The sequence below is a fragment of the Eumetopias jubatus genome, unplaced genomic scaffold (assembly GCF_037043125.1).
Source record: "Eumetopias jubatus isolate StellerSeaLion01/CBP00866 unplaced genomic scaffold, mEumJub1_p1.0 scaffold_4, whole genome shotgun sequence".
Classification (NCBI taxonomy): Eukaryota; Metazoa; Chordata; class Mammalia; order Carnivora; family Otariidae; genus Eumetopias; species Eumetopias jubatus.
Genome location: NW_028274810.1, coordinates 36,367,609 through 36,394,008, shown reverse-complemented (window position 1 = coordinate 36,394,008; position 26,400 = coordinate 36,367,609). Strand labels below are relative to the sequence as shown.

At 43.6% G+C, this 26,400-nt stretch overlaps 1 protein-coding gene and 1 non-coding gene across 3 annotated transcripts in view; both read right to left on the bottom strand.

Moving 5' to 3' along the window:
* Positions 1-8,587, bottom strand: part of LPAR3 (lysophosphatidic acid receptor 3) — a 50,047-nt gene extending 41,460 nt beyond the window's left edge. The window contains exon 1 of one of the 2 annotated variants that reach the window (XM_088022949.1): positions 7,837-8,587. In XM_088022949.1, the coding sequence (XP_087879075.1) occupies positions 7,837-8,587 (751 nt within the window). The remainder of the gene's footprint in view (positions 1-7,836) is intronic. The other variant, XM_028102381.1, reaches the window with a different exon arrangement.
* On the bottom strand, positions 4,631-4,733 carry LOC114208525 (U6 spliceosomal RNA). Its single transcript, XR_003609036.1, has one exon. It is a non-coding gene; the product is annotated as a U6 spliceosomal RNA (small nuclear RNA).
* Positions 8,588-26,400: the final 17,813 nt, after the last annotated feature.

Sequence of the window (26,400 nt, the reverse complement as noted above, 5' to 3'; positions counted from 1 at the left end):
AATAAAATAAAGAGTAAAAAAAAAGAAAGAAAACCCACCAGAAAAACCGTTCTGAAGGAGGAAGTGTGCTAGGGAAATAAAAGAAGCTGAGTCGTATTTGGTGTGACAGAACTGAAGGGGTGTGTGGAAGAAATGGAAGAAAGAAGGCAGGGCAGGGACTGTACTGGACATGAGAACAATGAGTTGGAAAAATGACTTTAGACCTGACTGCAGAGGGAGGCATGTAAAGGAGTGAAGCAGGAGGGAAAGAAAGCACCGAGAGCCAGAGAGACCCAAACAGCCACCCAGGCAGAGGGGAGGCACAGACTTCCAAACACGTCTGGGCGGACGGGCTGTGAAGAAGTGAAGGCAACTTGAAATGGTGGGATGGAGGGGCACACAACAGCGGGGCTGAACTTGAACCTGTCCTTGTGAGCAGACAGTGAGGTCTTCTCCATCACCACGTCACCCCTGAGGACAGAGGGTGCGTGTCAAACAGTATTGTGGGAGGCCACAACCCAGGGGGGCCATGTGAGCACTCACAGGATGGCTTGACTCTGAAAAGAATTAGTCATTCTCCGCCTGATAGGACTGCTCAGCCACAAGAGAACTCCTGTGTGCCAATGATCTGATCATTTCAGCATTTCTTAAGGCAAAGCTTTCCCCCTTTTTTTTTTAAACAGGTACTTGATAACTCAGGCATGCAAGGCAGCAAACACTGAAAGTAGGCTTCTGCCCTGCAGAAGCTACCACCAGGCTACTAAAGCTGAAAACAAATGTAGGATCTCCTGGGATTCTGTTAGTGTTTCTTGACTCCTGGTTTCTCTGTGTGTATTGCGTGTGTGTGTGTGTGTGTGTGTGTGCGCGTGTCCACTTTTTAAAAAATTTTTTAATGGAACAAGGACATGTCATTGATGAAACCCATAAATAATATCAAAAGGCCTAGGTTCTGGCCTCAGCTGTTTTCAGACAAAGAGCCAACTTCCCAACCCTGGGATAGGTGGTAACAGTACTCGACTAACAAGGCATGCTGGTAGGATTCATTAGCAAGACGGGACCGTTTCTTAGGAGGAATGTCTTCTAGATTACACACAAGATGGTGGTGCTGTATTACGGGATTCTTATTAAGCTAACACTTAATGGTCAGGGTCTCACTTATAATGTTTTATTCATAAATGTTGCAAAAGTGAAATGAATTATTAATGCAAAGATCATCTGTCAGAGACAGAAATCGCTAACAGCATTTCGTGGCCGGTGTTGGCGTTTACAGGGTCTAGTAATGCAAACTCGGAGCTTTTCAGTTCTGTGGTGCCCAGTGTCTAAGTCGGCCTGGGTCTCCGGGAACTGAGCTGGTGCCATCACCAGCTGTCAGGCAGCCCACGCAGGCAACTTCTTCCCGACCATCTGTCCCCATTACAAAACCTGCCGCCATGGCCTCCCTCTTCACAGGACTTGTGACGTTACTGGGAATAAAAGGGCACTCTGCTTAAATGTAGGGCAGGGCAGGCTCTTCAGAGTCAAACCAAGGCCTAAGAAGAGTAGCCATATTGACTTAGCACGTACTATGTGCCAAGCACTATTCTAGGTACTTGTATATACATTGTCTCACTGCATCCTCAAAACCTTGCCATGCCAGAGGTATTGATATTATCCCCACATCTACGAAACTAAGTCACAGATTGCTCAGGGTCACACAACTTGGAAGTGGCAAAGCCAGGACTGAAATCTGGTTCCCTCCCTATTCCCAAGCACCTGTTTTTGCCGTCTACATCTTGCATAAAGTTTCAAGAGTGGGCAGCTGTCATTCCCCCAAGAGATGTTGTTACATCGGTCACTATCACACGGCAGAAATCTTTATCACAAAGCAAGAGCAAGCTCAATGTTGAGAGTTCAAGTGACTTCACAGAAATAACTAGAAATCAAGGGAGATACAAGTTATAAGCCTCATTACTGGGGTCGCTGTTGTTCTATCCCTATCACTTATGTGAAGCTGCTCGTTAACCTTGAAGAGTGGGGTCCTGGAGCCAATCTGCTTGGATTCAAATTTCAGCTCTGCTACTAATATTAGGCAAGACACCGAAACTCTCCAGGCCTCAGTTTCCTCACCTGGCAATAATAACAGAACCTCCCTCAAAAGAGCTGTCAAGGAGATTAAAGGAACATGACAAATGCTCAGAACCATGTATAGCACAAAGTGAATGTTAACTGTTATTATTTTTGCTACTATGGGTCTATGGGCAAGACACTTAAGTTCACCCAGACTTCCTTATCCACAAAACAGATCTGCATAGCATTATTACGAGGGCCAAGTGAAATGAAATCCCCAAAGCGTGTAACTTGCACTTGCAGTCTTCCTTACTGGTAGGTGCTCAAAAAATGTTCATTTGTTTTCCTCTTCCCAAGACAGCACTACCACTCACCCTTCTAAGACCTCTGTTTGCCATTTTATAAAATGGAAGACACATCATTCCTCAGTCACCGTCTACCTCACAGGCCTATTACAGCCAGATTCTGCCGAAGGCCAGGCTGGATTTGAGGAAACCCGGTTTCTACTTTCAGTTCCAGCTTTTGAAAATCCACTTAACTTCCCTAAACCTCCATTTCCTCATTCATTCCCTCATTCTATTATAATCTCAACATATGTTCCAGACACTATGCTCCATGTTAGATATGCAAAGATAGATAAATAAGGTACTATCTCTGACTTCAAAGCACGCACAATCTAGTTCAAAATGAAGGCATGTAACAAGAAAGTGGATGGATTGAAGTATGAACAAAATAGAGAGGCGGCCCAAAGGACATTGTAAGCAGGTTTACCTAGGTAGGCAAGGAAAAATTCACAGAAGATAAACCCTTGAGTTGAGTCTTACGAGATGAATGGGAGTTTCCCAGACAGAACAAGGGGAAGGTATTCCACCATGTGCAAGGCTTAGAGACGCCAACAAAAAACCATAAACAATTATAGCTGAGTGGAGAGTGCATCTAAGGGAGCAACAGGAAAATAGAATAATATCTTTCCCACTTATCTTGCAGGATTTCCCGAGGCGGAATGAGAACACGTATTAAAACACTAAAAAGGACAGTGCTGCAGAAACAACGTGTACACCTATTATTAGTACTCTAGCAAGGCTTGTGATGGACTTAATTTTCACCCATTTCTTTCCAGTGTGAGAACTCCCAGCACTGTTTCTTTACCACCACTTTGCCTCTTTCCTTTCTCCCCTGAGAGAAAGCAAGGAGGATTTAGCTCTGACCTAAGTGGAGGGGCGGGAGGGAGAAATGACAAGAAAACATCCAGCTCTTTGTTTCAGTTACCACAAACCTTTTCAAGGTCCCTTAACCATAATGCTTCTCATAATTTAAAAGATTTCAGTCATTATTAGCCAGAAAAGAGACCTTGATCCTAAGACCATGGCTTTTCAAACATACTTGACCATAACCCGTGTTAAGAAATACATTTTATATTACAGTCCTGTGCACACACAGAAAGTGTCAATTAGAATCTCCTAACTGATCTCATTACTTGCCACTGGGTCACAACCTGAGGTTTGAAAAACACCATACTGAGAGACAAGGTTTATGGAAGATTTTCTTATGGAAGAGTTCAAGAGTATGGCTCACAACTCCCCTCAGGCTACTTTTCTTTTGCCTTTCAAGACTCTGCAAAAAAGAAGGAAATCCAGCCCATTTCCCAGGAAACAGAACATCCCCGTGTGCACAGCTCATGGCGTGGGTTTTCTGACAATAAATGAGAAGTTTTTCCATGGGGGGCTTCTTGTTTGGTTGCTAAGGCCGATTAGGCTTGTTAACAAGTAGGATTTCAAAATACATGGCTCTCTCTTAGGCAGGGCCTTGGTGCCCTATAGAAAGCAGGATCATATGTCCCCAATGTCTTTTCCATGGGAATATTCAATAAGCAACTTCTCTCATGTAAAGGGCTCATCACACATCATGACTCAGAAATGAACAAGCTTTCTGCCTCAGGGCTGCTAAAATGGGAACACAACGCCTAAATGCCTTTCCACTCACATAGAGATTCAAGATTCACACCACCATTGTCACTACTACCACCTCCCTCAACAAGGAAAAAAATCTGTCCCCTGTCCAGCTCTGTATGCTTTGTGTGCAACCAAAATACTAATGCTGGAAAGAAACACAAAGGTCATCTGGTCTCCCTCTCTCCTTCCAAAGAGGATGGCCAACTAAACTTTCCTGGCTCACACTGAGCTATTTCCTTTTTTTTTTTTTTTTTAAGTTAAATTTATTCACCCATAGTGTATTATTAGTTTCAGAGGTAGAGGTCAGTGATTCACCAGTCATATAATACCCAGCACTCATTACATCATGATCCTTCCCCAGTGTCCATCCCCCAGTTACCCCATCCCCCTCCCCTTCAGCAACCCTCAGTTTGTTTCCTATGATTAAGAGTCTCTTATGGTTTGTCTCCCTCTTTGATGTCGTCTTGTTTTATTTTTCCCTCTCTTCCCCTATGATCCTCTGTTTTGTTTCTTAAATTCCACAAATGAGTGAGATCATATGATACATGTCTTTCTCTGATTGACTTATTTCACTGAGCATAATACTTTTTAGTTCCATCCATGTCGTTGCAAATGGCAAGATTTCTTTTTTTTTTTTTTTTTTTGATGGCTGAAAAAATACGGAACACTTCGTGAATTTTCGTGTCATCCTTGTGCAGGGGCCATGCTAATCTTCTTTGTATCATTCCAATTTTAGTCTTTGGGATGCACAATTCAGCTATTTTCTGTTGTACCGCAACATACATCTGGCAAGGGCCTTCCTTGTGGTGCTATGCAAGTTGAGATGTTTCTACTGTCGCTTTTGATTTTGCCATTTCTCTGACTTAAAATATCTTTCCCTCCTGCCCATTCAAATCCCACCCATCCTTCCAGATCACATCCCAAGCCCTCCAAGAAGCCATCCCCAAACTTCACCTGTCCATCCCATCTTCCTTCTCGGAAATGAGATTCAGCTCCCTGAATTCATGCAACTCTGCCTTTTAGGTGCTATTTAAGAGACAGTTAATATATATTTATGGATTGACTTCCTAATATTTAAAAGAAGGCATATTTATAAAAAGCTTCCATCTTAACCTTTCCTACAACATACATATCAATGTAAGCAGAAAGGTTTAAATGATTAAATCAGATAATCATTACAGAAATAAATATTAAGCTATTAATTTACACATACTTAGAACCAGTAACTACAATGATGGTAAAGCCAGCATTGTTGATCTTTCAAAGATACTATCATTTGGGAGACACTTGTGTTAGGCAACGGAACTTTTACATGCATCACAGTGAGCAACTGAGGGGCTTCCTCCCTAAGGAGATACTATGGTTGATGCTTTTATGGAAAAAGACTCTGTGCTTTGATACACAGTCAACACACTGAACTCTGTGTTGACTTTGGTTACTTATTGTTATAACAGGATCGTTGGATCTTACAACTTGGAAAGAATTTAAAGATTATCTATTCCACTTCAAATGGTGAAATTTAACCAGGAAAAGGTGAGCCAATAATGTACTTCAGATCACCCTTATAGGAAATGACAGATTTGAGGCTAAAACCATATCTTCTATTATCCAAAGAAATCAGGATCTAGAAACCTAAAAACCTCATACAACCCAGCTCTTCAGTTTCACTTCCTCTGTCCCCAGACTTCTCATCTTCTTCCAGATCCTTCTGTCTCACCGCTAAGGAACTTCCCCAGGTCCTCGCCATCAAACTGTCTTCCCGCCATGAACCGATTCCTCCACATTGTTCCATGTCAGCACCACAACTTCTCTTGTCTTACTTAGCAATTTCACTCTTTATTCCGTTTTTTCCCCCCTTATCCAACCACACCTGCCAAAACCACACTGCTCTTGCTTTTTACCCTTCTGTAACCAGTCCAGGCTGAAGCTAGTGACCAAGACTGTCCTACGGAGTCCTGTTCTCCCCACCTAAGATTACACCTTTTCTATCTCACACTGTATATGATACATAATATGCTGAAAAAAAAAGAGAGTTTTCTCTTCAATCAAGAAGGTCATTACCTTCTTGACACATGGCCTTCAAGACACATTGCCAAACAATGATGCTTACAATTCAAGAAGGGAAAATAGCAAATTCAAGGACAATACCAATAAATACTGAATGTTAGTTACTCTTTGCCAAAAACATCAAAATGCTGTCTAGTTCAAGGGTGGAAAAACTGATTAATGTGACCCCCCCCTTCCCTTTCTTACTCTTAACCTACAGTCTTGTCAAGGGGCTAAATGAAGAATGATGTGGTCAAAAGAGAAGAGGAAACAAAGAGGAAACCAGGGAAACCAGTAAAAGTCCAAATAAATCAAAACGGGCTGCAGAGTATAGTGTTAAACATGTGGGCTCTGAAGGCCGACGGCACAGTGTGTGTTGGGGGCCCTATGCATCCATCGCTGAGTGGCCCTGGGCAGGCTGCTCTGCTCAGTTTCTTCATCCGGGCAATGAGGGTAACAATAGCACCTACATCACAAGATTGGCATGAGGATGGAATAGATTACTATTTATAAAACAGTGAGGACAATGCCTGACACATAGTAAGGACTATATACACACTTGTTAGCTAACACAAATCCTCGTTTGAAATCATTCTAACAATCACGCTGTGTGTCTGCTGACTTCCATACCTTCCTGGCAATTTCAGGACCTGGACACATCCTGGTGGCTGCCATCCCACGTCACATATTCCCTGCGTCCTCCACTATGAATTGCTGCCCAAGAATTCCTTCACATCAGGATTTGACAGGAACATGCTCTGGGACCTCTCTCAGAAACAGTCCCCACTGCTGTGGCCACCACACATGGTAGGAAGTGGACTCTCTAACATAGAAGACAAGTCCTGTGAACTCGCACAGCACCAATTCCACCTGTGACCCAGACTGGAATTGGGGGGCAGCCTACCAGAGAGAAAACAAAACAAAGGGAAAATTTTTTGCACCAAATACATCTTCTAGGGCCAGGGCTGGTAGGGCAAAGCAAAAAGTCCTCAGAGCTGTTCACATGTGCTTTCCTAAGGCCTCTCCTCTCTTTCTTCATTTTGTTCTGAACAGACTTTTGGCTATACCAAATGTGATCTCAAAGTCACCTAAAAACTATTTGTTTGTTAAACTAAGCCAACCACACAGCACTACCTCCCAACTGCCCTCTGGTCCCAGTCCCTACCACCACTCTGAGTACTGAAATACCCTCTTCAGCAAATTTCTTGCCTTTGCCCTTGCTCCTCACAAAATGGCAGCCAAAGAGATACCATTAAAATGCAGGTCCAATCATGTTACTCCCTTGTTCAAAACCTTCCCATGGCTTCTCTTCTCACTCGGAAAATCCAAAGTCCTTATGATAACTACACTGTCCTACACGATCTGAGTGGCCCCAACACCTCCCATTAACCCTCCGACCTCGTATGTTCCCACGCTCCCAGCTCGCTCTACTCCAGCCACAATGGCCTCCTTGCTGTTCTGGGCTCCTGTGCTTACTGCATCTCCTGCCTGGTGCCCTTCCCAGACACACGCGGTTCACTTCCTCACCACCTTCACACCTGCTCAAAAGTCATCTTCTAGCTGAAGCTAGAATTGCAAACTAGACCTGCTTAGCCTCTTTACCTTATAAGTGTTATATTAAAATGTATTATAACATTATTTTATCTCTATTTAAATACTTATGTTGTCTTCCCCTACTAGAGTATAAGCTCCAAGCAGGTTGGGGATTTATGACTTTTCTTGTTCACTACTGCATTTCTACTACCTAGTAAGCACCTTGCATACTCTAGATGCTCAATAAACATTTGCTGAATGAATGGGGAAAATGGCTCACTTGGTTCCTCCTTACCTAAGACAGTCATCACCGTCTTCATCAGCTTCATGGGTGTCCTCCGGCGGCTGATGGACCCACTTGTATGTGGAGACAAAACGTTGGTTTTCCTCTTGACATACACGTAGATCCGCAGGTACACCACAACCATGATGAAGAAGGCCACAAGGTTGGACACAGTCCAGAAAATGAGGTAACTCCTGCTGTAAATGGGGGCCAGGGAAGAGCAGGCAGAGATGTCACACAGGCAATTCCAGCCCAGTGTGGGGACCGCCCCCATAAAGATAGCGATGGCCCAGATAAACAAAATGAGCAGCGTCACCCTCTTTTTCGTCAGGTTGCTATGGATCCGCATCCTCATGATTGACATGTGCCTCTCCACAGCAATAACCAACAAATTGGTTAGAGAGGCGGTCAAGCTAGTGTCCAGGAGCCCCTGGCGGAGAAACCAGCGGTTGACCGTCAAAGTTTTTGAAACGGGGCCAGTGTTAAACATCAGGAATACATAGGCAATTCCAGCAAAGAAATCCGCAGCAGCTAGGTTAGCCAACAGGTAGTAGAAGGGGAAATGAAACTTTCTGTTTTTGATCACTGCTGCGATGACTAGAGAATTCGAAAAAAAAATAAACAGGCAGAAAAATGTTCCAACACACAAAACAATTACAAGCTTCGTTCCTGTCCACTCATCGGCAGTGTCTGTGTTGCTCCTATTGTAAAAAAAGTCCATCCGCTTATCATAGTAACACTCATTCATTGTGGAGAAGGACTGAACATCCTAGAAAGAAATTTGAAGAAGAAACAAACGTCACTCTTTGCATATTCAGTCACTGAACCACCAATTGCCACTGCAAAGGTGGCAGAACAAAGCCCCTGTTCTGGCCAGCTTCTGTTAATCCTTCAGATCCCGATGTAAATGTCCCTTGTTCCAGGACTCTAGCCCCTGACCTCTTATGATAGTATTTATCTTGCATCAATAATTGTTGTCTGTTTCCCAGGCTAGGTGCAAGTGTGAGGGAGGATCTCTGTCTCTTTTGATCACCAGTATACTCCCAAGACCCATCTGCCCGGGCTGCCTCATGACGGATATTTGCTGAATGGCTGGCTGGCTGGCTGGCTGACTGCCTGATCATGGATCGGCAATAGCTCAAATACTCTGAGTCCTGCAATATCCACTCTGCATCAGTAATAATGACAGCACAGTACATTAATGCTTTCTCCTGGTGGTTTCCAGCTCATTCATTATTTATGGGTTCTGTTCATTAGGCAAGGGCAAGTTGGTAATGCCAAGCACACTGTCACCAAGATAACTGAGTGTTGAGTTACCCTTCACATGACCAAGCTGATTCCCCAAGAGATAATTTTCTACCACTTCTGATTCCACTCCTGATCCTCCTTCCACCATCTTTTGGTTTCAAGCTATAATGACAATGCACACTTTTTAAGCATGTGATATAGGGCTGAAGACTGTGTTCTCAGTACTCCTCCTTCCTTTTTTGTTCACTTTTTCTTTATTGTCCTAATCCAAATTGTACCAGTGGTGAATGTCCTTACTGGATTTTCCAACTCAATCACTTTAAGTCAGGTTCCTTCCCTGGGCTTTCACCACAGCAGGTGGTGGAAGAGCAGGATTCCATGGACAAGACGGAGCTCTGGAGTTTGAGCAGATGTCCAAGGATGTGACTACATAGCTGCCACGTGAGGGCAAGTCCTCGGGACACATGTCTGAAAGTAGACCCCAAACTGGGGTATCAGGCAGACAGAAGATGCTCATCTCATGACAAGATCTCTTGGACACCAAAACTAAGGGATTCTGGCCAAGGAGGGGTTGGGAGGAGCTCTAAGGATGCCTCTCCATCTACGCTTGGTGGAAAGACTAGGAGTTCTGCCTCACAGTGGTCTGAACAGCTATGAAAGATTCCAATCAAAGGAGACCAGAGTTGAAAGCCAGAAATTTAGAGTGAGAATGTCTGCGGGCTCCCTGTCAAGGAACGAGGCAGCAACTTATTCACTGGAGAACCAGAGATCCAGTAGGCCCAGAAACTAAGCAGTCCACTGGTGGGAACGAAGTGGCTCTAAAAGCAAAAGCTTAATAGAAATCCCCAGCTTTTAAGGTTCTCATAAATTCTGCAGTCCAATACCATATCCAGAATCAGGGTAAGCAGATCAGATACCAATTTGAAGTAGCACAAAATGCAAATATATCTTAGATAGTGTTCTTTTTAATTTATATTTTAATGGTGTAATGATACTTTTAAATGAATTAGGTACATACTTCTCTGCCATAGCAAATGGAAGGTAAAATACCATTTTATAAGCTTACAATAAAAAACTGGGAGTGGTTTCAAGAGACAAATGACTCTAGAGCCTTTCAATTACAAGGAAGGGGACTTGATTTTAATGACAAAACAAAAATTACTCTCTTTGGCAGACATTCACCAATGTTTAACTGCCAATAGAAGATAGCTCCATATAAGAGGCCAATAGACCCATGCTGTATCATGGTAATTTTCTCAAATATAGATATATAATTTTAATAGCTTCATAATGTTCCAGCATATGGTCATAACACGCTTTACTTAACTAATCCCTAAATGTTGGGTATTTCAGTTGCCCCCAATATTTAGCCTCTATAAGCAAGGCTGTGTTCTTGTGCATTAATCTTTACATACTCAGCCAATTATTTGCTTAGGCTTAATCCATACATTTCAAGTTGCTGAAGTAAAGAATATAAATTTATTTAAAGATTTCTGATACAGATTGTCAAACTGCCCTTAAAACAGATGATATTTCTAATCCCACCAGCAGCATATGAGAATTGAACAGAAGACAGCAATCTAGTAAAATTCAATTTAAATATTCAAGGAGAAAATTCAGGCTTTCAATAGTGTTGGAAGTATACAGAAATTCAAGACAAATAATCCAAAAGAAATTTTCATGGTGCAATTATTATGTGTCCTTTCACTAATAAAAAATATTTCATGTATTTTATTTTGCTATATGCTCTGGATAGCTAAGAGAAACACATATCTAATTTAAAAGTTATGTTATCCTTGACTAACTCATCAGCAGTATCAATTAATATGTCAGAAAGATGTTGGTATGAAGATACTACCAATAAAACTTTAAATTTTCCTAATTTCCTTTTGAAGAGGTCTTAACATTTTAGTTTTGGTTCACAAATTTGGTGGAATTTGTAATTATATGATATCCTAAATCCTCAATGATTTTTACTTGAAAAATCTTCCAATTTAACTTTCTCCCCATCAAAACCCAAATGGCACATTCTTAGACATATTTTAACAAAAAATCATCCTGAGACTGAGAAGCAGTTTTATCTTCCAAAGTTGAGAAGTCACAGAAAAAAAAAAAACACAATTAACCAGAATTCCTACCAAGCAGCTCCCTACCTCACAGTCTCAAATCCTACTTTTGGGCGAAACAATGAGAGCAAATAAAGTTCAAGTGGGGAACCTGTGGAAAAGATTCCATTCCACATGGAATACTGTACAGCTACTGAAAATCATATTTACCACGAAGTTGTGGTAATAGGAGAAAAAGCACATGCTATTATTTTAATTATAAATAATTATATATGTACACATGCATATACATACATATTTTATACACACAAAGACATATACACACACATATTTCTTGTCTATCTTTTAAATATAGAAAAATAAGGAAAAAATCTTAAAAGTGTAAATACTCCATTAAGGATGGTGGAATTAGGGATCATTTAAAACAATTCTTTCCAGTTTTTTTCTCTGTTCCACATTTTCTGTAATAAATAGACTTTTAAATGCTAGTTTAAAATTCTATCTTCAGAGCACACATTCTACTTAATGTATTCTACCTTTCTTTGACAAATACAGCTCCGAAAAATCAGAATTAATGTTCAAAGGAAAAGCCTCAAGGATTCACTATGTTCATTATTACTAGCACAGCACAGCACACTTTAGAGTTTTTCAGTGATAATGAAAACACAGTGGTTTTCTACTTAAAATTTCATGTAGCTGTAAAACCTTACACGTTGACAACTATAATCAAATCAGGACGTCACTTTCGCCAACTCTCCTGTAAAACATTTCCTAATGCAATCACCCCAGAGCTCCAAAAATGAATAACTGGCAGTTCTGTGAATTAGTGCTTTTGATTTTTTTTTCCTTCCCTGCCATAAGCTGTCAGCTTGTTGACAGTCTCCAGGACATACTAATGACGGATCACCATATCTTCTTAGCTGCAAATTACCAAAACTTTAGGGAGCTTCTAACAAATGATGAATGTATCATCTCTTGAACTCTCTCAAACCTTAAAATATGATTCTGTTGGATCGAGCCCCACATCGGGATCCCTGTTCAGAGGGGAACCTGCTTCTCCCTCTGCCCCTCACCTCACTCGTGTTCTTACTCTCTCTCTCTCAAATAAATAAAATCTTAAAAAAAAAGATCACATCCATAGCATCAGCATTTGTGGAAGGGATGCATGAATCTCCATCCTATACTATATCTTCCCCCACTAAAATGACACGTTCAATTAAACATCTTTGCTGACTTACTCTCATCACCCATTAAGTAGGTCAGTTAGAGAACAGCTTCACTTAACTGTGCTCTTGGGTTAGTTACTGAATATCTCCATATCACCACTATTCTTAATTGCTAGTATATGAGTGATTGCTTTGTGCCTGGTGAGTTATCTCATTTAATCCTCCCAACAGTGATGAAGATACTATTATCATAACCACTTTGCAGATGAGGAAACTGAAGTGCCCTTCCCGACAGTCATACAACCGGTAAGAGAAGACCCTGGGTTCTGTTGGGGAAGCTGTGCTCCCAGCCCCCATGCTTATGGACAACATTACACTTTCTCTCCCCGGGCAAACAAAACACCAGACAGACCAAGAACTATAGTCATAGTTACAATAACTATAGAATCACCAAAATAGAATGATCTAATCAAAACACATTCAAAGACTGTCTTGTACTATAAAAAAAAAAAATGGGGACATTATAAATAGCCTTTAGGGTTCCTTTTTAAAGATTTATTTGAGAGAGAGAGATCACGCACACAGACACGATATGGGGAGGGGCAGAGCGGGGCGGGGGGTGGGGGGAAGGGAGAATCTCAAGCAGACTCCACGCTGAGCACAGAGCCAAAGGAGGGGCTTGAGCTGAAACCAAGAGTCTGGTGCTTAACAGACTGAGCCACTCAGGTGCCCCTAGGGTTTCTTTGTTTTCTTTTAATAGCCCTGAGAAGCACAGAAGGGGCACTTTTCTGAAAATATGTTTTCAAATTTTATGGTAAGTAGGCCCACAATATGGCCAATTTCAAGATTAATGTTCCTAACTTTAATTCCACCAAATCCCAAGCTGGGTTTATTTTTTTTTTGTTTTTTTTTCCTTTCTTTTCTTCTTCTTCTTCTTCTTTTTTTTTTTTTTATACCAAAGGTTTAGAGGATTTGGCTTGTTGTGACCCAAAAACAAAAGATGTTAAACTTTGGAGCTATTACCACAACTTCAAACTTCAGTAATTTAAGACTTCATAAAATGATGGTTTAGAAAGTCTATATGTGGAATCCAAATGAAAACTTCATGAGCAAAGCTCTCATTTAGACTCTCCCAAACCTGATTCCCTGAAAAAAATGTTCAGCCAGCCCATAATGTGGAAACAATTATGAAAATTAAGACATTTGAAAACCACTCAAGCAGCTTTTATTTCTAGCTACATCTTACAGGACATGGTGCTGCTGGCCTTTTAGCTGGCTTTCAATAACGCTTCCCTCTGTCTCTTAGGACAAAACTGGGTGCATCCTGAATGAGGTCAGTGGGCACTGTGCATATTTTCATCTCCGAGGGCCTGCAAACGTAGAACAGTTCTCTCCTCTCTGGAAACCCCAGCCAGAAGGGAGTTAGAGGTTAGGTCAGCTGATGGTGCCAACGACCAGAGAAAAGAGACCGCTCCTGCATAAGCAATCACTGAATTCTTTTCAGTAATTCACGTTAACGGCAAAATCAGGATAGCATGGAGATTTAAATCCACATATGATCCCTGACATTCATTTTAGCCATTAGTTTCAAAGCCTTTAGTCTTGCTGTTCCCTCTGCCCAGAAACCTCCTCCCGCAGATAGCCACAGGCTCATTGGCCCACTTCATTCCTGCTCAAATGTCACCACATCAGAGATCCCTCCTCTGCCATCCCCTAAAGGGAACCTCACACTACTCTGCTGCGCTTCCACCCTCTGTCCTGCTTGGTCCTTCTCTGCAGCATTTCTCACCACCTGAAACTACTTCCCATGCGTTAGGGAGTCAGGGGCGCTGTGTCATTATGGCACATCCCCAGTACCTGGAACAATGCCCAGCACATAGTAGGCACTCAGTAAACACTTGTTAGACATAGAACGAAATCAAGTCCTTGTGTACACATGCCTGTATGCCCCTGTTTACCCGAACTGAGCATTATTACTTTCTTCTTTGGCGTACTCTCTAATTTGTATCTCACAACTCTCATTTCCCTCCACAGACCTGGCCCCAAGCCCTGCGGCTGAGAGGTGTGAGGAGTAGAGTTTGCCACCCTTGAACAGGGTGGTCTGAAGGGCAGTCCCACAGTAGAGACCTCTCCCTTGTGTGTAGGGACATCAGAAACTATGGCTCCTCTTTGAACATAACTTCAAAAGAGAGGGGGACCCAATGGCCAAAGCTAAAACAATTTGAGAAGCAAAATAAAATAGCATTGGACTATAAACAAATGTATAAAATAAACACCCTTAATGCATACTGATGTGAGTAAATGACAGAATAAAATAACGAACAAGAAAGAGGAGATAAATCTCCCATGCAGAAGAATTCCAAATAAATTGTATAGACACTCTGCTCTAAAAGAGGGGAACATAATTTCTCCCAGAGCGCAGCAGGAAAAGGGTAAGGGGTGGGGGTAGGGAGTCACTTTCCAGCGGAGAACTTGACAAATGATTTTCACGAGGTGATCGAGGTCAACAACAGTGGTGATAAGTCATATTGCCAATCTGTAATCTTGATATATGTTAAGAATGGTACTTAACTCTGTGATCTTCCTTCCCCAAACCCACAACCACAGTCTCACCATGAGAAAAACCTCAAACAATTCCCAATTGGGTGACATTCTGCAAAATTCCTGACCAGGACTCCTCAAAAACTGTCAAGGTCACGAAACCAAGGAGAACCTGAGAAACTGTCACAGCTAAGAGGAACCGATGGAGACACAACATCTAAATATAACGTGTATTCTGGATCCTAGAACAGAAGAGGGACATTAGGCAAAAACTAGGAAAATCTGAATAAAATATGGACTTCAGCTAAAATACTGTCTCCATATCAGTTCACTAATTGTAATAAGCACACCACACTGGTGAGACATAATAGGAGAAACTGTACAGGAGGGTATGTATAACACAGAAACTCTATACTATCTGCTTGATTTTTCTGTAAATATATAACTGTTCTATAAATAAATACTAAAATAGATTTAAAAGAGAGAGGAGGGGATGTTATGAATTTCACTATACTTCAGTAATTTTAAGATAGAGCTCGCGTGTTTCATGAATGGCCACTATCCTAGGTTAGGGTAAAATACACAGAGGAGAGGCAATTTGTTTAGGGTTCAATGTAAATGGAGGCTGTCTATAATAGAGTGCTGGAAGCCTCTGTTATCATTGGGTAAAGCTAATATGTTTACTTAGGGATGCCTGTTAAGTGTCCAAATCTGACACCCTATCTTCGTACCCTAGATCATTTCTCTTAAGAACGCTAAACTCAACTTCGCTTACACTGCACGCCACTCCGTCTCTTAAGAAGGAATGGTAAAGTCAGTCATACAAAATTGCTCTGATGGAGACCCTCTGTCTCCACAAGGCACCCCGTGCCTCTATGGGGAGTAAAGCTCCCAGGCAGCCGCCACACAGAGGAGGGGCAGGCACCCACGGGGTGAATTGGGCAATGACAAACATCCGCGCCTCCAGTCCTCCTCGGCCGCAGGTGGTGACCTGCGGGGGAGCACGGCAGCTGGAGCTCCACAGAATAAACAGGTCACTGTACCACTGCATGTGGATGAGCCCTGCAGGGACGGAGGACCGCCCGCCGCATGTCAGCTGGCTCAGCCACGGCTTTCTCGCTCTCCATTGAGTGGGTGGATTTATAAGAGGCCACGGTATACACACACTTCTTCTACCCTAGGACTTGTTTAATAAACAACTGCGAGCAAACGTATTGTTCCCCAGTTGTCCCTGATGACCGAAGTCTGTCTTAAACCTCTTAATTAAACAGGAAAGTAAACCAGAAAACATACAGAGCTAAACCAAAGGAGACACAGGTTTTATATGATCAGCAGATTCCCTGACTTATCATAATATAAGGTAAATATTTAATTGTGTTTGCTTAATGTATTATACAATTTTAATCCCATCTACCTCATGAGATTAGAAAGATAACAGACACACTTTGTCCTTTGACCCTCTCAAAAGTAAAGATGCTAATCACAATGCTTAGAATATTTACAAAGAATATAACTACGTATGTTCTATTGTATAGGAATAAACTTTAGATCCTTATGCAATCACATGCTTTCCTCTTTGAAGGAGGAAAGTGCCAAAATTTAAAGACTGGACATTTATAGCTGAAAAAGATATTCTTCTTGTACGAAGAACTTGGTCACTGTGAAAATACATTTTGAGAAACTTCAAAGTTCCTGCTTACAGCAAAGACTTTCCACGAGAAGAAAATTAGGTGTCTTTTGATGTAAAATCCACAACAGACAAAATCTTGGTCCAAACCATTTGTCCTAACCTAACCATAGTACTGCATTCCCTTGCTCGTCCCATTTCATGACCTTGTCCCTTGCCTCCAGTCCTAAAAAGGATATTCAAGAGCCTCTTACCCTACACTGTTGGTTCCCAATAATCCCCCCAGCTGTTACCAGCGATGGGTCAGTATTATGATCTGCAGTGATGCCCTCCGTGCTTCTGGAGACCACACCGGCCCAGGTTAGGGCCTGACTAAATCCTAAAACTCTGTAGAGAAAGGGAAATCATATTTTCAAAAACACGTGGCTCTAACAGGAAGCAGCTGTTGTAATCAAAGCTTCCGAGGTTCTACAGGAGAGCATCGCTAGGGCCAAAGGAACAAGTCATAGGGGTCTCGGCAGGAGTTCTAGGCCTTGGTCAGGAAGCAGCACTCATCACGAAAGTGGGAGGCTCACAGACCTCCCCAGCCTGCCCCCTTCTCCCACCCTGTGCCTGCCTCGTGGTAAAAGAGCGTGCCCGTGTCAAGGTGGCCAGGTTGTGGAAATGTATATAAAAGACATGTGAGTGCTGCGCCTGACCTCATCCATTGGCCCCTCCGACCCCCCTCCACCCTTGTGCTCCGTACCCTGCAGGACTGCATCAGCAAGCCTTGCCCTCCAGCTCCTGTGGACAAGGCAGACAGCAAGAGATCTGGAGGAGGCAGGAGGCCGAGGCTGGGAGACTGATTTTCCTTGCCCCTTCCCCTCCTCCCTCCCCTTGGCTTTCAGGTTGAGGGGTGCTAACTGCTCTTTGCTGTTTCCAGCTCTTGGATGATACTGCGCCATCTCTTGTTGGCTTCCATAAACTCTGCCCTCCCCCGGTTACCAAGTTACCGTCCCTCCTGCTCCAGCTACCAGTTTGACTGGATATGTTTCTTGTGGAACACTGAGAATACAGATGCCCTTTCCAGTACGCTGTTAATACAACAAAAAGTGTTGTTTTCAAGGTTTTAAATATGTTATGGATTTTCTTAAATCTTTTAGTAATATTTAGTACACTTTAACATTTCTTGGTTGTGAATATAACAACTCCCAAAGAAGGAAAGAGGAATAAATCATATTCCTGAGGGCACGGACCAGTATCACAATTCTTTTGATGCCTTCAGTATCCCCTTACCTGCACCAGAACCCTACTAAATTTCTCTACACATGGTAGGTGAGTTAATCAATGGGTGATTTACCCACAGTGATAGGGGTTCTATAAAATACAGGTGACGGCACTGGATTCCACCAGATCCCTGCACACCAGAGTCTACGTCACTGATGTCCTTCCGTGTCATCCAGGATCGGTCCCAGCTCCATCCGTGTTGCTGGTCTTAGACGCCACGGATTTAAGTGTTAGGTTGGGCTTAAGGATTAGCCGGGTTTGAAACCTGATGGTACGGCAAAAGAATCAGTAGTCTTTTCTTTATAATGCCTGTGGGGAGGGCGGGGGGCGGGGGGTAAAGACAGTTGTAGCCTTATGCGAAGCAAAAACAATGCAGACATCCCACAAGGGCTATGTGTTGGAGGGCACAGCCGAGCCATCATCCGTGGCAGGGCCGGCGGCAGGGCCGGCTGGGGGCAGTCCTGCATCAGGGCTGCCCTCACAGAAGAGCTGGAGCCCGCCGCCTTGCTGGTGAGGCTACAATGGCAGACAGTCTTGAGACTCTGGGACACAAGCCTGACAGAGTCCCTGAATAGGCCAAGAAGCTGGGAGGCTCAAAGCACTGGTGGGGGTGGTTCTCAGGAATAAGCTCATCCCTATCCCAATAATAGCTTCCTCGTACCCTAGCATTCTTCACCTCTGCTCCTCCACCAGCCCCTCCAGTACGAATACAGACATGCTTCGGGGAGATCCAAGGCCATCCCTGACTCTGGAACCTAGACAAATCTACACAACTGGAACTTTCCTACATGTACACCCTGATTTTCCTGAACTGCCTTTTTATGCACTAGATTCAGATGCTGTTTTAGGCACTGTTGGGGAGAACTCCCCTGAGACTGCACTGTAGGAGCGTCCTCTACCCCAGAGTCAGCCTTTCCCACCAGACTGTGAGCTTCTCAAGGGCTAGAACGGCTTCTTTACTTACGTTTGTGCACTTGATGCCCAATAGAGGGGCATGGAGTAGATGCACAATAAATGTTTGGTTCCTGTGCTGGTTAGTTTCAGTTAGCTGGTAGGGAGTAGAGGAGTTGGAAACTTGATCACATTATGTTGAATAACCAGGAGTAAAAAGAAAGCATAGCTAACCTTTCAAGAAATTTGGCAGAGAGGGGCGCCTGGGTGGCTCAGTTGGTTAAGCGACTGCCTTCGGCTCGGGTCATGATCCCGGAGTGCCGGGATCGAGCCCCACATCGGGCTCCCTGCTCCTTGGGAGCCTGCTTCTCCCTCCGACCCTCTTCCCTCTCGTGCTCTCTATCTCTCATTCTCTCTCAAATAAATAAATAAAATCTTAAAAAAAAAAAGAAATTTGGCAGAGAAATACTAGATACCTCTTTTATGGCATTCAACATGCTTTATTGCATATTTGTTTTGTCTTGACATCACTTCCAAACCTGTTGGAAGCACAGCTGGTATCCTGTCTCCCTGTTCTTTGAAGCACAAACAAGTACTTGCATATAATCAGCACAAAATAAAAATGTGTTCCGTTTTATTGAGTAATTCTCAGATACTTGGTTTCCAGTCCTCTTTGGTTGACTGTGGCGGTTGACAAATAGCTCTTCCCTCCTTGAAATCCCCCCTGCGCCTCTGGGACTCTACCCTTTCCTGCTGTTTCCCCGTCGTCCTCAATACCTCTGTCCCCTGTTCTCCCAGCAGCCCCACGATGTATACACTCCTAGACTTGTCCTCAGCCTCCTCTTCTCTTCCCTTTAAACTTTCTTCCACCCTAACTACTATTGCTTAAATTATTTTCTCTATGTGGATGACTCCTGAATAACCACCTCAAGCCCTGACACCTCTCAACACTCCCCCTCTCAGGCTAAGCTCCCAGACTGCCTTCAAGATAAACAAGAAGAAAGTCACCCTAAAGATAGTATATATGTAGGTTGGAACTCTCAACTTCCCTCATTTCAGCTCTCGGACATAATGAGACCACAATAAAAAATAAAGTTGCAGGTTTCAGGACGCCTGGGTGGCTCAGTCGGTTAAATGTCTGCCTTCGGCTCAGGTCACGATCCCAGGGTCCTGGGATCAGGCCCCGCATCAGGCTCCCTGCTCTGAGGGGAGCCTGCTTCTCCCTCTGCCTGCCGCTTCCCCTGCTTGTGCTCTCTCTCTCTGTCAAATAAATAAATAAAATCTTTAAAAAAAAAATAAAGTTGCAGGTTTAAACACCAGGTTTTAATGTAGGGAGCTAGAATGATGGTGGTCTCAGGCCTCTCTCCTTGTTTGTAGTACAGCATTCAGAAGTTGGCAGAGAGGTGTGGAACGGGACAGGCTTTGTCCCACTCGTACTGGCCAGGACCTTGGGTGTTTGGCTTAAGCTCAGGGTAGACTAGTAGAGCCCCTTTCCCTGATGCCCCACTGGGTCCTCACTACTATAATGTTCTGGGCTCTCAATTTGCTCTTGCTCCAGCCCTCTGGATATGCCCTTGGGGATTCTAACTCAGCTCCAAACCTGAGTATATCCTTGCTGGGCTTCCCCCTGAGAACGGTTCTCAGCCTCTTCTCAAGTGAACTCCCCCTTGTTGACCTTACCACGCAGCAGGCCTCTGACCCTCAGGCTGCAAAGAAGGACTAGCAGGACCTTTGACTCCATTTCTCAGAAGTTCTGTTCTGCCTAGTAGGACACTGAACTCATCCTGCTAACTCATTTGCCCATAATTGTATACTCCCCTGCCATTCCTCTCATGATTATTTTTTTTTTTTTGTATCTAGATTTAGCTTTATGTTCTATGGCACAGACTGCCAAATTGTTTTCCAGTTGTAACGAACTCCATTCCCCAGCCTCCCTGCAGCTAGGGTGGCCACAGGACTAAGTTTCTGGAATGGAATGTGAACATAAATGAAGTTTGCGACTTCCAGGTTAGCCCTAAAACATGCCGTGTGTGCCCCTCCATGCTCTTCCTGCAAGTTGGAATACAGACGGGCCTGTGATTCCGCATTCAGCATTCAGACCAGGGCAAAGCCCTAGAGGAGCATGATTCCCCATAGTTCACAGACAAGTTTCTATCAATGAGGAAATAAGTACCAAAATTGCAAATAAACACCTAGAAACGTTTACAGCACTTTGACATTGCTGTGAAAGACAAAGTGCATGATCAGTGGAATATAAAACACAGCTATTGCTCTTTGCTGTACTGAAAATAAAGAGAACCAGCCTCTAAACAAAGCGAGTTTGAGAAGCACTGCCCTAGCGCACAGTGGAAAAACAAGATGAAAGGGACCCTTCAAACCCGAACCACTCACCTTGAGACTGCGAGCAAGAGTGTCTTTCTCAAGTGTCTTTCTCAAAGTCTTTCTCAAGCCACTGTGTTTTGGGAACTCTGCCCAAGAAGCCTGCAGCTGTAGGGGAAGGTGCTGGAAGGAAACAGAATGGGAACACGCATTGGCTGTTCCTTCCCTGCAGCTCTTAGCAAAGCATTACAAGAAAGAGATGAGCTCAGGCAAGAATTGTTGGTAAGTTTGTAAGCAACGGTGTAAAGGAACAGACAGCATCTGGAGACTGGGAGATGAGACACGTTAACTGCTCTGGGACCCGGAAGAGCAGAAGATAGCATCACCACTCATGGCCTTTCTCGAAGGCCTCTCAAGCAGATGTTGCCGGGAAGCAAAGGAAGACAGGCCTATAGTAAAGAGCAGAGTGAAGGTGCGCCTTCCTGCTCAAGTCCATGTTTTGGAGGCCCTCAAGGTAGAGATTGATGAAGATGGAAGACAGAGGTGGGCCAACCACAGAAGCTGGAAAGTCAGACAAGCTTAAGAACTTGGTTCAGAAAGCAATGTGAATGCCGTGACTGATGAGTGGGGCTGACTAGAAGCAACCAGACGGGAAAGACTAGGAACTTTTTAAGGTTATTATGTTGTCACAGAAGCCACAGCTGGCCCCTGTTCACTCTCCCCACAAGGAGCACACCCTCCCCCACATTTCAGATATGGCCGTAGAGGGGGATAGACAGGAAGAACTTCACGGGAAACAAGGTCAAGTTCAGAGTCCTCTGTGAGGCCTTTCCTGGAGAGCAGAAGCAGGGGCCAGCCACAGAATGACTCCACCGCCAGGGCAGGGAGGTTGTAATTCCTGCCCAGGAGGCTTCATTATTTCTAGGCGCCTGTGACTGCTGCACATCTTCTCCTCTTCTGAATGGGGGTTTGTTTTATTTGTATGCAGTTTTCTCATTTCTCCTCCTCCATCATATAGCAGATGTTGGCCGGTCAGAATTAAGAGAGAAAGGAACACTTCAGCACTGGCATACAAAACAGAGGTTAGAGAGGAAAAGCCTACACCTGTGGAGTCTGGTAAACTAAACCCTCTCAAGGCAAGCACAGCAGGCCATGACACAGGCGGGGCAGGGTAATCAGGGGCAAGGAGCAGAAGCTTTGGCATCAGCGGGACCTGAGTCAGATGGAGGCTTGTCACACTCAGCAATGGCTCTAACCTGGCACACTGCTGATCCAGCCAGAGCCTTTCCCTTTCTCTATAAAAATGGCACCATAACTGCAACGACCATATGGGACTGCTGAAGAATTAAAGCAACGTTTACAAAGTGATTAGCAAGACGCTTAGCACATAAGAAGTAATAAATGGCAGACAGTACTTCCCAAGAAAGTTAGGTAACTCTAAATTTCTTTTAAAAAGTTCATGGAATATACAACTGGCATTCTGGAAGTTTAATTGTTCATGCTCTGACACCTTCATTTAACAAGGAGTGATGACAGAACCATCCCATATCTACCCTAAAATACCTACAGTCCAGGAACGAATTTCTCCCTGCCTGAGAAGGGGCCCAGGGCCATAGTGACTAAGCTGAAGGCACCATCACTTCCTTCTGCTGTGGCTTGAAACAAAGCAGCGAGGCAGGAATGGAGAAGGGGGTGAAGGAGGGAGAGCAGAGACAATGTGTTGTGGTAGAAGAACACAGACCTCAGGTCTGGGTTCAAACACTAGCAGATAAGCAGGTGAGAAGAGTGGTTAGAGAGCATGGCTCCCACAGCAAACACCAGACTCAGCAGTCAGAAACTAAGAGTTTCTCCACCAGGATCAGGAACAAGGCAAGGATGCCCACTGTGGCCACTTCTATTCATCATAGGACTGCAAGTCCCAGCCAGGGTAACCGGGCAAGACAAAGATAGAAAAGGTATCCACGTGGAAGAAGGACGAGTAAAATTGTGTTTGTTCACAGATGACATGATCTTATATAGAGAAAAGCCTAAAGGCTGCACAAAAAACTAATAAATGAATTCAGTCAAGTTGCAGGATACAAAATAAACATACAGAAATCAGCTGCATTTCTATACACTAACAATGGAAAGGAAAGTTAAGAAAACAATCCTATTTATAATAGCATCAAAAAGAGTAAAACATGGAGAAATAAACTTAACCAAAGAGGCAAACACTTACACACTGAAAACTATAAGACATCAATGAAAGAAATTAAAGGAGACACAAATAAATAGAAAGACATGCTATGTGAGTGGGTAGGAAGACTCAATTCTGTCAAAGTGTCCATACTAGTCAGTGATTTAAAGATTCAGAACCAGCCCTATCAAAATCTCAATGGCACTTTTTTAAAAAATCCTAGAATGCATATAGAACACAAAGGATTCCAAACAGCCAAAACAGTCTTGAGAAAGAAGAACAAATTTGGAGGCTACATATTTCCTGATTTCAAAACATATTACAAAGCTACAGTGATTAAAACAGTATGGTATCAGCAAAAAGACATACATAGAGACCAACAGAACAGAATAGAGAGCCCAGAAGCCCAGAAACAAATCCATGCATATATGGTCAACGGACCTTCAACAAGGGTGCCAAGAATACACAGTGGGGAAAAGACAGTCTCTTCCACAAATGGTCTTGGAGAAACTGGGCATCCACATGCAAAGGAGCATGGCCTCGGGAGCTACATGGCCTGAGTCTGAAGCCTTGCTTACCAGCAAGTTAGTTAACCTCTCTATGCCTTAATTTCCTCATCTACAAAACAGGGATAGTAACAGTATCTTCTTCCTAAGACAGCCAACAGACTTAAATCTGACATTCCTTTAGAGTTATTATTGATAGGGTCTTGGGAAAGTTACTTACCCTTTTTGAGTTTCAATTTCCTCTGTGGTAAAAGGGAGACAAACTCTAACTTGTTGGGTTATTGAATAAGGAGGACAAAATGAAGTAGCCAATGTAAAGGCCTCAGCCCACTTGCAAGTCCGGAGGAGTCAGAAGAGCCCAGTAAACTTCAGGGAAAGCCTGTTCCCAACAGGCCAAGAAGTGGGGGTCTCAACAGAGATTTCTGGGAAGGGGAGGCCAGAAGAGGGAACCCCTCCCTCAGAATGGGTGGGTTACCAGCATAACGACCCCAAAGCCAAGGCTTTCTCTCCTCTACCACCTTGTACAGAGTCATGAACTGGTATTTTTCACTACCACTGAAAACATTTAGATGAATATGTGTAAGAGGAGTTTAGCCAGCTGGGTTGAAACAGTCTAATTATGCAACCATGCTTGCTCTAGGCCACTCTGTCTGGATCTTAGAATAATCCATCAAAACACATTCACTGACAGACCACTGAGCAGTGGTCAGAGCGAGTTCCCATCTCTTCTCCCGTTTGATCCCACAGTGCGATGGGCAGCGTAGCATTCCCCACAAACTGGGACAGCCTGATTCACGCTCCCCAGTGCGTGTCCTTCCGGCCCCGCACTCTTGGGCCACACTGACCACTGGAACCCTTTTTCGGTACTTAATTCTATGCCCTCACGAGAAATGAAATACACATATTTGTTCTCCATAATGACATTAATGCCTTTTGCAAGCATTTACTGATTCCAGAAGAAATATAATATGATTATGGTAAGTGTCAATAAAGTTTGTAAGTGTATCTCTACTTAGAAGTTTTGACAAAAGTTTATGGGAAAAAGTCCATATAATCCAATGAAAACAACAGAATAAAACTCTAAATCCATAACAGAAAATAGCAATGATGACTCAGTTTGCCTGCTTCAGAGAAAATTCAGAAGAACAAGCAACCAGGTTTACCTCTAATGCACTGAACAATCTAACTGAAGAAAGGCCTTCTCCTAAAGCATTTTGCTTTCCCCATCAACACAACAGTCTACCAGTTGAACTAGACCACAGAATTCAATTACCTGACTTATAAGAAATTAGACTGGAAATTAACTGAGAAAGACTAGTAATGACTTAGCTGTTCTGACATTCCTTTTCTTTTCCCGCTGTTGGATATTCACGGAGTTTGCATACGTGATGAGTTCCAAATACGTAATGGGTGAGTTCCACTAGTCCTGTCCTGGTGAATGCTACCCCACCATGGATTCCTCTCATCCCTGTCCAGTTAACATTTCCTCAGTGTTCATTCTATGCAGGAGAGAGACAGAGATGGGCAAACATTTTAAAGATGTAAAATCCCCCCCAGGAAGCTCATAATCTACAGCAGTGGGTGCTCAACCTAATCCTCCATACACCCCTGCCCCAGGACATCTCACGATATCCGGAGACATGTGTGGCAGACACAGCCGGGGTGCTTTGGCATCCGGGGGGGGAGGCCAGGGTTCTGCTACACGAGCTACCAGGCACAGGACAGCCCCCGCTGCCGAGAATGACGTAGCCCAAAATGTCAGCGGTGCCAAGCTTGAGAAAGCCTGATCTAACGGGTCAGATGACAACTCAGAGTGTCATACTGCTGCGAGGTGAATATGGTGTGAGCTATCAGAGAGACATCAGATGGATGTGTAAACAGGTGACTGAAACTCAGTGTTGGTAAGAGTCTAGGGAAAATGGCATCCACAGACCACATAGGTGAGAATGGAAAGTGATACAGCTTGTGGGGAGTGCCATGGGGCCACATGCATCAAAAACTTTAAAAACGTTTATAAACTATTTCTATCTTTGCTTTCTTTCCATTCCCATCTTTCTCTCTCTTCCTTTGCCTTCTCTTTCCTTCCCTCCCCAGGACTGAGGGGTCAGCCCATGAGTGAGAAGGCAGTGTGGGGAGAGGCACCACCGAGGCCTGGGCTGTGGCAGGGAGCCACGGAGACTGGAGGCTGCTAATGAAGCTGCAGAGAGGCCTGGGTGAGCAGGCCTGGAAGCCGAGGACAAGGGGCAGTGCGACAGAGTCAGGCCCAGAGGAGGCAGGATGGCCTTTGTGGTTGGGAGACGGGCTAGCATGACTGAAACAGGGTAAAAATAAGTAAAATATAAGTAAAAATATTGAAGATAATGGGCTACAAGCTTCCTCCTGCCAGAGAAGATATGTACAAAGATATAAAGGGGTGAGAATAGAAAGATCCCTGGGTGTTGGATTGGAGTTGGAGTATTTGTTATGAATTCATGATTTTATAATACATGACCTAATGTAGAAAAATTTATGAACATGTACGTGTGTATACATATATACGTCTATTTCCTACCTCTGTCCCGAGAGGTCTAAAGCAATGACACCCCAGAAACAATGGGCACATCAACCTTCCGTATCTTTGTAATATCATTCTTTACCGAAAGGGAGAATGACTAGGTCAGGGAAAGTACAATGTAAGCCTGGAATATATTATGGTGCCAGAAAATTTTTTTTTAAAGATTTATTTATTTGAGAGAGCGAGAATGAGAGAGAGAGA